General features: G+C 48.7%; 1 protein-coding gene across 3 annotated transcripts in view; it reads left to right on the top strand.

Annotated features, from left to right (window-relative positions):
• Positions 1–13,229, top strand: part of KCNAB1 (potassium voltage-gated channel subfamily A regulatory beta subunit 1) — a 359,776-nt gene that overhangs the window by 118,666 nt on the left and 227,881 nt on the right. Inside the window, exons 1-2 of one of the 3 annotated variants that reach the window (XM_077864606.1) lie at positions 8,080–8,307; positions 8,405–8,768. The exons of the other annotated variants lie outside the window; for them this stretch is intronic. Coding sequence (XP_077720732.1) covers positions 8,548–8,768 — 221 coding nt within the window. The 5' untranslated portion in view covers positions 8,080–8,307; positions 8,405–8,547. Of the gene's footprint in view, positions 1–8,079; positions 8,308–8,404; positions 8,769–13,229 lie in introns of those variants that run through there. 3 annotated transcript variants of the gene reach the window in all.

Here is a 13,229-nt window from a genome sequence, read left to right as displayed (position 1 = left end):
TGCCTAGGTGACCGTCCTGATGTGGCTGTCAATGCCTGTAAGTATGCCTCACAACTTTCAGAGTGGGTGTCAATAAATTTGGGATTTTTTTTTTCCTGAGACCATGAGTATCTGATTTTTTTTTAATTCAGGTATAATTAATATACAGTCTTATTAGCTTCAGATGTACAAGGTAATGATTCAACAGTTCTATTCATTTCTTAGTGCTCAAGACTGGTATACTCTAATTCCCCTTTATTTCACCCGTCTTCCCTCTGACATCTGCTAGTTCTCTGTATTTTTTTTTTTTTTTTGCTAGTCTTTTTTTGTTCTTTTTTTTTTTTTTTTTTGGTTTCTTAAATTCCATATATAAGTGAAATCATGAATTTGTCCTTCTCTGACTTATTTCACTTGGTGATATATCTTCTAGGTCCATCCATGTTACAAATGGCAAGATTTCATTCTTTTTTATGGCTTGGTAATACTCTGCTGTATATGTATACTACCTTTTCTTTATCCATTCATCAGTTGATGGACATTTGGGCCACTTCCACTATTTTGGTATCATAAATAGTGCTGCGGTAAACACTGTGGTGCATGTATCTTTTCAAATTCATGTTTTTATTTTTGGGGGATAAATAGTAGAATTACTGAATCATATGGTAATTCTATTTGTAATCTTTCTGGGAAGAGTCCCCATACTGTTTTCCACAGTGGCTGCACCAATTTATATTCCAACCAATAGTGCATGAGGGTTTCATTTTCTCCACATCCTCCATTGACCTTTGTGTCTATTTTGTGTGTGTGTGTGCTAGTACCATACTGTCTTGATTATTATAGCTTTGTAGCATATCTTAAAATCTGGGATTGTAATACTATCAGCATTATTAAGATTGCTTTGGCTATTCAGAGTCCAGTGAGCATGTTTTTAAAAAATGGCCACATTACCAACGCGAAGGATGACTATGTAGAAAGATGTGGAGATTGATGACTGAGTAAACTATCCAGGAACATCAAATTTGGATTGTGAATGTGTTTGAGGAATACCTTAACCAATTTCTTTTCTATTTTCCCTTTCATGCATGTACAAGAGTGAAGTTTTGGGCACAAAAGCCCAACTAAGTCTAAAATGTCTCTTTCGATAACTTTAAGTGATTAAAAAAAAAAGCATTGTTTCATAACAATTGACCATAGTTTTTATTTAAGTGGGATGCAAAGTAATGTGTCTTATGATTAATGATATCTTAAATTGACAAACATTTCTGACCAGCTTGTTATAAGGCAACAGCAGAAATCACACTAATGGCTACTAATTGAGGAATTAATGACATTTGCAAAATAAACTGACCACGTGTCTGTTTCCCCCCAGCTTTATGTCCAGGTTCTAGGCAAGCTTATGAGAACTTACCTACCATGAAGAGGCCTGAACAAAACAATTGGAGTTGTAAATCTCCTATTTTTCCATTATTTGCTTCCCATAGCACTGTGGCAGCTTGCCTTGAACACAGAATGATAGATAAATATGGAGATCTTGCTGGTACATCTGATATGTCACAAGTTTCTAATTAAGGAAATATTTTATCAGTGGCTATGGGTATAGTTCAAGTGTTAATTGAATAGCTTAAGTGTCCTTATTTATGTTTTCTGTTTGGATATGTGGACAGTGGTGTGAGAAAATTTGTATTTTGTCCTCAGTTTCCTAGTGGGGGTTCTCTGGTGAAACTTTCGCCCAGGGAAGAATGGTCTATACCTGGAAGTTTCTTCTATTCAGCAGAGCCTTGAGTATTTCCAATTTGGCCTCTCAATTTTACTTTCCCTGTTATTCTAAAACCTGTGCCCACGCAAACGTAGGCCCATTGTTACTTTCATGGCTGGTTCAATTTGTCAGAATATAATAAATTGTTCTCCAAACCCAGATGTTAAGAATTTCTGATAAATAGCAGACTCTCATCCTAACAATTTCTCTTGTAACCACAAATAATAGGCACATAAAGGGGCTTGCCATCTGTACACTTGCATGTTTAAAATTCTTCATATAGTAGCAGATTCTTTTCTGTTTCGAATGAATCCAGTTTTGCCTGGCTGCATAATTGAATGTTTCCTGGCCTCCACTGGCTCCAGTTTCCAATGGCATAGAAATCATAAATTCTAAGTGGACTCAGCAAAAAGCATTTGTTTTGACTTGACTTGTAAGAAAGCCAGTTAATCAGAAATGTGCCAGGTTATTGGGGAAAAAAATGTTTTCTTGAGCAATGAGAATAAAGCATTATGAAATATTTTAAAAGGTTGTTGGAAGGACTACCCCAGAGCTACCAAGGGTGGATGATTTAATTGTTCTGAAAGTTTTAGACTTCTAATGTTGAAATTTCCCCCTCTTAATAAGAATAAGGCTTCTCAAAAAGGATATTCATAAAATGGCACTGGGTAAAGCCCCTCACAAGGATGTTCTTGCATGAGGAGCAGTACACACAGTGGTTGAGAACCAAGTCTGTGGAGGGGGACGACCCCGAGTAGACGCCGGCTCTGTGGCTTCCTGCCTGTGTCACCTTGGGCAAGTTATTTAACTTCTGTGTCTTGTTTCCTCATCTCTAGAATGGTGTTGAAAACCTATTACTCCCCATGGGATTATGTGCAGATTGAGTCCGTGCATGCCGAATGTTGAGAGCTCCTAGGATATAGGAAGTATGGTCTACATCTTACTGGTGGTAGTAATTGCTGGGGTCCCCTGGTAGAGCCTGTTTGAGAGATTAAGGACTTCTAACAGCCCTGCCTTTGATAAATGGAGATGGATGCTTAGCAGTTACCAAGTGCCTACTGTAGGCCCAGTACCATTGCATGTAATTCCTACATGCATCCAGAGAGGCCTATTCTTGCGCCATTTCGTGTGAGGACGCCAAGGTGCAGGGAGGTGGAGCATCCTGCTGGTGGGCGAAGGGAGGAAGAGGACGGCAGGGCTGGGGTTCACACCCCGCTCCCGCTGACCCCACGCTCTAGAGTCCTTCCATGTTAGCGGAAGACTCTATGATGAGCCCGAGAAGACAGGGGGCAAGTTCAGTAGCCTGCAGTCTGCTTCTAAGCAGCTCTGTCGCCACGACTCAATGACCCTTTGACGTTAATGCCAAAGAATTCCAAGTATCGGGTAATAAATTGAGACCAGCTGAGATCCAGGGGAAATTGCAGAGTAAGCGATTAATTTGGTTCTCCGTGATCCCGTAACCTCCACAGCTCTCTGCAAAAGCATCCTGCTGAATCTGTGGAGCCCTCTCCTATGTCAGATGAGGAGAGAACAGTGGTGCGGAGTATTAGGATGACCCTCGAGGTCACAGGCAGAGCGACAGAGCTGGGTTTGGAGCCCAGGCCTTTGTCTGCTGGTACAGGTCTCTTGCCACCACCCCATGACACGTCTAATGTTGCTGGTTACCCGAGCCGCTGTAAAGCAAGCCCTTGAAAGGGAAAATTGGCAGAATAAGGAGAGTGTTAATAAGGGAAGGGCACCTGGGTGGCTCAGTTAGTTGGGTGACTGACTCTTGATTTCAGCCCTGGGCATGATCTCAGGGTCCTGGGATCCAGCTCTGCATGGCTCTGCGCTCAGCAGGGTCTCCTCGGGATTGGGATTTGCGCTCTCCCTCTCCCTCTTCCTCTGTCCCTCCCCCTGCACACAGGCACCGGTGCTCTCTCAAATCTTCTTAAAAAAGGGGGGGGGGGAGTACTAGAAATGTCTTAAACCATCACTTGTATCAAGGATTGCCTTGTAGAGGCTTTTACAACTTTGTGGAACAGAACAAATAGGAGTTCTATTTAGAGCTCTTCTTTGCAGTACACTTATAACTTTGGCTCAGGTTGTATAGAGTAGCACAATCATATCACTGTGGTCTAATAATGGCTTTTAGGAGCATCTCCTCTAGAGCGTTCCAATATTTTCTTGACCAGTAATATAAGTATTTAAAACTTTTTTTAAAAAAAGCAATATACTTGTACTGGTTTGTGAGGGCTGCCATAACAAAATACCATAAATTGAGGGGCTGAAACCAAAGAAATTTCTATTGTCATTCTGGAGACCAGAAGTCCAAGGTCAGGGTGTGAGCAGGGTCAGTTTCTCTTGTTGGCCTGTAGAAGCTGTCTTCTCCCTGTATCTTCACAGGATCTTCCCTCCATGTGTATCAGTGTCCTAATATCCTCTTCTCACAGAAACACCAGTCACATTGGATTAGGGCCTGCCTGAATGACCTCATTTTACCTCAATTACTTCCCTAAACACTGTCCCCTATACCATCACCTGCTGAGGCACTTCGAATTAGGACTTCAACATATGAATGGGGGGGGAGGTGGACCCAATTTAATCCATAACCTCTGTATCTGCATCTATAGCTACATCTATGATTATATCATCTGTGGGTCTTATTTGAATCTGAAATAACTGTTCCAAAATCCTATTGTATGACAATAACAGGATTCCTATCTCATTTCCTACCGCAATCAGCATGTGGCCTGTTAGCACTAATTTATTAGGAATGAGCGTTCTCCCAGCCAGCCATTATCTAATTCCCAGACTCCTGAGACCTACTGCTCCATTAATGCTGGGCAGGGTGAGGACAGCTGGATAAGTCACCCAGCTGCTGGTGGCTGTCAAAGCCTACGTGGTATCGGATCTGAAGAGGCACACTGCGGGCAGCAAGAAAGAGGCTTGCGCTGCAAGCGATCCTCTGGTTTCCATTCTTTGATTCTCTTTGAGGCAGACTAAAGGCGGATGCTCCTCAATACACAAGAGGTGCCGATGTGAATGTGGGGCAATTATTGGCTCCCTTTAAGTAAGCAGGCTGTGTGAAACTAGAACGTGCAGGATTTTCTTTTTTCTTTTTAAGGAATCAAGTTTATCCAAGAATTTGGCATCTTCCCATATACCTCCCTTCCTGCCTCCTTCTCTCCTTTGCTTCCCATCTCCCTCTCAATTATTCATACAGTGAGGGCCTGCTCTATATAAGGCACTCTGCTTGGTCCTGTGGGGGATGGAAAGGTGACTCAGAGGCACTCCGCATAGCCTGTTTTGTTCTGATAACCTCCTCCCCGACCTGGTTTTGGTTATGCTTTCAGGGAAACCCGAAAGCCGTCTTGGCTAGCCGCGTGCAGATCTCCTGCACCCCCCACACCACCCCTCCCTTGGAAATCGGCAGGCCGCTTACTTACGTCAGCCCTCAGCCAGCTTCTCGAATGTCCTCCCCCACAGCCAGGGCCCAGGGAAACTCCTGACCCCTCTGGGCCTGTGGTGATCACCACGCTCTGCCTTGCCTCCCTGGCTGCTTTAGTTTCCTCTTTTTCTGAGCTGTTCCTTTGGATTCCTCCCACTTCTTCCTCTTCTCATTTTGACTCTCCTCTTGATTCACATTGATCATCTCCGATGAGCCAGCTTAGTGTGAAAACATAAAGGTTCTAATGATGTGCTTCCTCTCTGCCCACTGTTATTTATTCCAGGGAACGCAGCTATCTTCAACAACTCCCTCCTGGGAGCCAAGGGTAAAAAGAAGACATCAACTGTCCCTTTGCACAACCCTCACCCCATCCTAAGGTTATTTCTCCACCACTGAACAGTAGGTAGTATGCTCACTTTCTAAAGTAAGGAGTGGGAAGGTCACGAAGAATAAAGGACGAGCTTCCACAATGTGATTTAAACCTTATCTGCGGGTTATAAAATGTTGAGATTCATCTCTGGAGTAGAATCCAAAATAAGCACATATTCTACTTAAAATTTTCATTCCTATAACTTAATTTAGCTGGGAAGAAGTGGTCAGACCTGCTTTTTTTTTTTTTTTCCTCTCTCCTTAAAGCACACAGACACAGCCAGCACATGTGTTCTCCCCACACTTGCCAACCCATGGGAAGACCACCTCCCTCCTCTCCTGTTCATCAGGTTCACCTCCCTTTCCACCCCGGCAAAGTCCCACTTCTCTGAGGGCTGCCCAGGCTTCCGTGAGCTCCATGAGGTCCAGCCTCTAAGCCATCTTTGGGCCCCAGCATCAAGCGGAGTCTGCTATCCAATAGAGACTCAGTAGAAATGTGGGGAATGAATCAAAGAACTTTCTGTAGCCTTCTGGAATTACTCCCCTGCTTAACTCTAGCATATTTAGCGTCTGTACCACTCATCTGAACACTGATGCACCCATGACTTGTTAATTAGCCCCTTTAAGACTTTGTCCTTCCCACACAGATTGCCAATTCCTTGAGGGGGAAGGACCGTGCTTCCTCTCCCCCGTCTCTATTGCCCAGTAGAGAGGTGGTGCTCACAGATACTGTGGATTTAAACGCTGTTCCTTTTTGCTGGACAGCAATGTCTGTTGGGAACCACGCTTAGAAAACTGACTTTGGGGGATCCCTGGTTGGCTCAGCGGTTTGGCGCCTGCCTTTGGCCTGGGGTGTGATCCTGGGGTCCAGGGAGTGAGCCCCACGTCAGGCTCCCTGCACGGAGCCTGCTTCTCTTTCTGCCTCTATCATGAATAAATAAATAAAAATCTTTAAAAAACTGACTTTGCAGAAGCCACGATTCTATTAGGCGTATCTATAAAATGGGTCTACCTTCCCTGAATTTCAAATTGGTGAATTATCAGCCCACAGCTGCTTAGTTTTGTTCAGCCCCATTTATGGAGCAGCTCCTTCGCACCTGACACTGCCCCACAAGATGTGTCTGCCTCCCGTGGATTCAAAGTCAAGGAGGAGGTCTCGCTGCTCACTGGTGACCAAGGTGACCAGGGAGGGGACAGCGTTTGGGCATCGCCGGCTGGCCTGGACCTTCCGGGTGCCGGTGGGGACCTGCTGCTCACCCAGGGTGGCCCCTTCTGGCTGGTGCCAACTTTCTGTCCCCGGCCCACTCCTCGGTCGTCTAAGGTCCGGGGTGGATCTTCCAGCGAGTTAGCGGGCTGGAGTCCTGCGGGCCTGTACTGTGGCCCTGAGGACGCTTCAAGCGCCCCACTCCCGCCCCCAGGGAGCAGGTGTGCAGGGGTCACGACCTCGGCCTGGGGTGTGCAGGGACCGTGACCTGGGCGGGGCTCAGGCGGGTCTCCAGCAGGGGTCCGGGCAGCCCGGCCCGTGCTTGCTCGAGTGGTTCCCGCCCCCCATCAGGGAGCAGGTGTGCAGGGGCCACGACCTCGGCCGGGGTTATGCAGGGGCCGTGACCTCGGCGGGGCTCAGGCGGGTCTCCAGCAGGGGTCGGGGCAGCCCGGCCCGCGCATGCACTGGTGGTCCTCCCCCCACCCCATCAGGGAGCAGGTGTGCAGGGGCCACGACCTCGGCCGGGGTTATGCAGGGGCCGTGACCTGGGCGGGGCTCAGGCAGACCGGGGTCTCCAGCAGGGGTCCGGGCAGCCCGGCCCGCGCATGCACGGGTGGTTCCCCCCTACCCCCCGCCCCCGCCCCCGCCCCCGCCCCCAGGGAGCAGGTATGCAGGGGCCGCGACCTGGGCGGGGCTCAGGCGGACCGGCGTCTCCAGCAGGGGTCGGGGCAGCCCGGCCCGCGCATGCACGTGCGGTGCCCCCGCGCGTTCTGGGGCAGCAGCTCCCCCTCCCCCTCCCCCTCCCCGCCCCCCGCTCCCGCGGCGGAGCTGCAGCAGGATTCGGTGCGGGTCCGAGCGGAGTCCGGCAGCGAGCACCTGGGGGAGGGGCGGGGGGGGCGGGGAGTGGTCGCTGCCCGCGCGCTCGGCGCCCTGCGTGCAGCCCGTGCTCCCCCGCGAGGAGCTGAGCCGGGCGCGGGGGGGGGGGGGGGGGCGGGGCGCGGTCCCCGGGGACCAGCCTGCGGCGGCGGCGGGAGCGGCGGGAGCGGCGGGAGCGGCGTGCCCGCGGAGCGCCCGGCCGTGGCCCGAAGGAGCCGCGTCCTGCCGCCAGCCCGCGCGCCTGGGAGCCCCCGCCCGGAGCGAGCCCGCGCCCGGACCCGGCGCACCGGCGCTGGCGGGGCTGCGCGCACTCGGCGGCGGCGGCGCGGCTGCGGGAGGCTGCGGGCGGCTGCGGGAGGCTCGGCGCCGCGGGGATCTGGCCGCTCGGGCGGGCGGGCGGGCGGCCCCGGAGCTCGGCGAGCCCGCTCCGCGCTCCGGCTGCTGCGCCGCCAACTTCGCGCCCGGCCGCTCCCTCCCTCCCCGTCCCGGCGCCCGGCGCCCGGCGCCCAGCTCCCAGGTGAGCCCCGAGCACCGACGGTGCATCCCCCCGCCCTGTCCCAGCGCCCAGCTCCCGGGTGAGCCCCGAGCACCGACGGTGCATCCCCGCATCCCGGCGCCCAGCTCCCAGGTGAGCCCCGAGGACTGACGGTGCATCCCCCAACCCTGTCCCTGCTCCCGGCGCCCAGCTCCCAGGTGAGCCCGAGGACCGACGGTGCACCCCCTCCATCCCAGCGCCCAGCTCCCAGGTGAGCCCCGAGGACCGACGGTGCATCCCCCCACCCTGTCCCAGCTCCCAGGTGAGCCCGGAGGACCGACGGCGCATCCCCCCCTCCCCCGCCGAGGGCAGCGCGGACCCCGCGGCCGCTCCACCTCCCGTGACCGCCTGCGTCCCGGCCGGGCTGCTGCGCGGGGCCGTGCGCGCCCGGGGGAGCGATGCAAGTCTCCATAGCCTGCACAGAGCACAACCTCAAGAGCCGGAATGGGGAGGACCGACTTCTGAGCAAGCAGAGCTCCGCCGCCCCCAATGTGGTGAACGCCGCGCGGGCCAAGTTCCGCACGGTCGCGATCATCGCGCGCAGCCTGGGCACCTTCACCCCCCAGCATCACATTTCTCTCAAGGAGTCCACCGCGAAGCAGACTGGCATGAAATATAGGTACGGATGCGGGGCCCCCGCCGCCGGGGCTTCTGGGTCTAAGCAGGTGCGGTGGGGACAGTTCACGGGGTCCCCAAAAGTGGCCGACCCCCCCCATGCCCACCCCGGGGAGTGTGGGGGGGATGATTTAGGATCCTCGGGTGTCTCCAAACTAGCTGGTTAGCTGGGGGGGCCCGGGGGCTGTGCTGTGCGGAGCTGGCATCTTTAGGGACGCACCTGCCTGGCGAGCACCTGGGGCTGCCGCTGCCAGTCCGCGCGGACTAACGCAGCTGCTGCAAGCCGCTGGGACGGAGATCAGGCAGTTTTTCCAACAGCAAACGTGTTGGCCCCCTTTCGTGCCTCAGGCTCCGCTTCCTGTGATCACACTACTTGCCCACCTCGGACGGTGTTCTTATTTATCCCTCAAAGGACCAAGGCAGCAAACGCTGGGCCAGCTCTTAGGGAAGTTTTGTTGCAGGAGGAAACACCCTTGAAGGTAAAACAGGCAGAGCGTTGACCCATTTGGATCTAAACGACTGCCCGAACTAAAATGGAGAACTTCTTGTGAAATATGGAGGAAAAAAGTTAATTATTTTAACGAGCTTCCTCATGAATTTTTCAGCTCCCTCTTCCTCTGGGTGGTTTTCCATAGTTGGAAACCTTCCTGGTAATAGTTGATGCTCTCCTTAATACGGGATGACTTAAATCTGATAAGTAGAAAATTTCATTATTCAATTATGTGACTCCTGCCATCTCCTGCTCTCTGCTTTGCCCTGAGCCTTCCTGGCTGTATTCCTTAAACCTACGCCTGTGCTTTCGTCTCAAAGCATTTGTAGGTGTAGAGGAGAGAAGCTAATGATGTGTATTCCCAAGGCTTTGGTTATTCTGCTGTGCAGATACGGTTTTTGTCGATTATTTCCATTTATCCATCCCTCATCTTTGTTAGGGACCAGGTTTTGGAATGGAAGGAACTTGATGCAATTGAAATCATGCACACCTAAGACTCTGCATGTGGGATTTCGGGAATAGGCATTTAAACCAATTTCTATAACCGTTACCCTTGAAAAAGTTTCTTGGTGGGGTCACGGGAGGGCTTCTCGTTGCAAAAACACGAAGCACAGTTGTTTTGCTCTATTCTGGAGCCATTACAAAAGAAAGCCGTGTGTGTGGCGGCAGGGATGCCACTGGAAAATCAGAGCTAAAGCTCTTTGCCCCAGGACTGCAGGACGATGTGAGCAGCCTGACTCCAGGCAACTCTTGCTTCTCTCGGTCTTTCCATGGCGGCGAGTGGGCCCCACGCTGCTGGTGTGCTGGGACTGCAGTCCCCGGTGCACTGGCACTTTGTCCTGCTTGTGTGGCGCACACGCAGCCCTGCCCCACGGACACGGCGCTGCATGCGGCTGGGCTGCTGCGCGAGACCAGCGGGGCCCCTGGGAACGGCCGCTCGGATGAGGCAGGTCACAGAGGCCAGTGGAACTGCAGCCGCTGGCCTGTTAGCAGCACCATGAGCTTTCTCTTGGTGAATCAGGAGAAATAGCAACGCCTTCACCTCCTGTGGCAGAGTTGCATAGTTGCTTATGCGTCACTGTGTCTGGTTTTGTGAAGCTGTTCAGAGGGCAGGAGATTTCCATTAAGGTTTTGCTGGTCGCATTTACAGCTCGGCTGATTGGATAGTGATCCTCTCTTTAAGGAAGTTCAACGTGCAAGTACGATTCACTTGGGCATCTTCCGTTACTGGCAACTGAGTACAGCTCTTCTGACAAAAAGTTAGCCATCTGTGGCTTTTCAGTTTTCTTTGAGTCGTTTGTTGTTTATGGTGATGGGACAAGCTTCTCCCCTCGGATTCTGAACCATTTTCCCTATGATAGGCAGGTGGTTGTGGGTGTGTGCGAGTGTGACTTAACCCCTCTCTCCTTCAAATTCCACTCGGAGTACCTGCAGGAAAGAGCTGATGAGATTATGCTAAGTGTACACTAAGGCTTTCTTAAGGTTGGGGACAGAGAAAGGGAGGGAGGGACTAGCTCTACGCTCCATAAAATATGATAGAACTATTTTAATTAGCTCAATTATCCTTGTCTTTGATCTTAATGTCCCTAAAATATCATGTTATGAATTATCCTTGTCTTTGATCTTAATGTCCCTAAAATATCATGTTACAACAAATAGCAAAATTTTTTAAGGTGGCTGTGTTTACAATAACTTCACCCTTGAAAAGGATTTCCATAGGCATAGCTGAATCTGACATCTATGAACTATAGAAGATTTTTTAAAAAAAGTCTTTTTGTACATATTTTTCCCAAGGGGAGGCCCCCAGCTTTCATCAGCATTTGAAACGTGTCTACCGCCCACTCTTCTTTTTTGCCAAAAAAGCAGTGTTACGGGGTGAAGAGGTATTTTAGTCAACGGATATTTATTGAGCACCTATTCTGCACCAGGAACCCTACTTGAACTAGTTTCACAAAACCGGTGCCGAAAGCAGACTAGGTCTGGGGCTTACATTCAGGTTGGGGAAGCAGATCACAAGAAAACAGATAATCTCTATTAGGAGACATTCTTAGGAAGGCTATATTTTGGGAGGGTGATGGTCATGCCTGGCTACCTTGACTTCTCCATTTTGAGATACCATCTCTGTCTTCAGTTCCAGAATTATGGTTGTATGTTGGGGCATGAGGAATTGTCTAGATCTGCCACCTATTTGCCAATTCAGGGACTTACACTGCTACATAAAGGGTCACCTGACCATTGAGGACCTGCTGTTTATAATCCCGATAAACAAGTAGAATGTTCTCTGCTCATTTAATGACTTGTAATTTTTAAAGCCCAACTCGTACCATAGCCCGTGATTATTATCCATTAATTAGAGCTCACGAACTTGGGGTTTTAGAAAGAGTTAATGTACACTCGTGTGAAGCATCCGAATTCTGCAAGAATAAAATACTCAGTCACTGTTACCGTCACGCTACCATTTTGCAAAAATCTTGCGTAAAGTTAGCTATTGTTTCAAGGCTAAGGATGGGGAAAAAAAAAAAAGTCTGCTAGAGAAATCTGCTATTCAAATACTACTTTCAGCCCTGTTCAGAGAACAGGATTCCACCTAACGTTCATCCTGGGGACTAGGCCGTATGTCAATAACATAAGACTATTTCATTTCTTATGGTTTTTACACTTGTGCTTTGTTAATGCATGAGAGTTCCTTTATTTTACTTTCGTGTGTTTTTAATCTCAGTTTGTCACATTGTGTTTGAGTTTGATGTACACTCTGTAACCATACATGATAGAAGTAGATTGGTGCATACCTCTCATCTTAAGAAAGCCAAATCACTGAGAATAAAAGTTAAATCAGATTTGTCTTATTGTTTTTATTTGATTAGTTGGGTGTCTTTTTTAAAATAACCATTTTAGAAGGATCCTACTAGTATTTGACATGGTCCCAGAGCCTTTGTCATTCAGAATTGAGCATCTTTGTGCTGATAAGTTACTGACCCCCATTCTAAAATTGTTACTTTAGCCCTAGAACAATTTGAACATTGATGGACCCAATTTCATCTAGAAAAATCTTACCTGTAACATAAACATCCATGTCAATAAAACATTGTACTGTAATGTTGCATAAAACAGGCTTTGAAATCAAGAGAATTCATTATAAGAATCAATATTGTTGAGCAATAATCTTTAAATTTCACTTTAAAATCTTTAAATTCCCCAGTTTTTTAAGTTAATCACGTTTTCACCATTTTTGTCACTTAAATTTTTTTTTGGAATACTTATAGATTCCTAGGAATTTGCAGAAAAAAATATGGAAAATTTCTGTATACACTTAATCCAGTTTTCTCTAGTGGTAATAGCTTCCATAACTATAGCATAACATCGAAACTAGTGAATTGACATTGGTATAATCCACAGAATTTATTTGGATTTTACCAGTTACACATTATTCATATTTGTGTATGTTTACATGTCTGTGGTTTTTATCAGAGGTAGAAGTTCCCATAACTGCCACTCCAGTGAAGAGTCCCAATTGTTCTATCACCACGAGGGCCCCTTCACGCTCCCCCTTTATTACCACATCCATACACCATTCCAGCCCCTCTTCTTTGGCAACCAAAGATCCAGCTCCATAATTTTCTTGTTTCAAGAGCACTTCTGTAAATGGATTTTTTTTTTTTTTTTGGTAATCTTTGGGGATTTTTTTTGCACCCTGTATAATTCAGGTGCATCTGAATTGTTGCATGTCTCAATAGTTCATTCCTTTTTTTTTTTTTAATAGTTCATTCCTTTTTATTGCTGAGTGGTATTCCATGGTATGGATGTTTCAGTTTGTTGCTTGGTGGGTGAATGGTTTTTAAAAAATCAGGTTGTGGTCATTATTCTCAGGATGCTTTAGATAGCTTCAGATTACATCGTTATCCTCAGATTTCTTCAGTACTGCCATTCAGTAGCTCAGAGAATACAATGTGAATCACCTAACATGGCACCCGAGGT

The sequence above is a fragment of the Canis aureus genome, chromosome 22 (genome assembly GCF_053574225.1).
Source record: "Canis aureus isolate CA01 chromosome 22, VMU_Caureus_v.1.0, whole genome shotgun sequence".
NCBI classification, from domain to species: Eukaryota; Metazoa; Chordata; class Mammalia; order Carnivora; family Canidae; genus Canis; species Canis aureus.
This window is presented reverse-complemented; position numbering and strand designations above follow the sequence as displayed.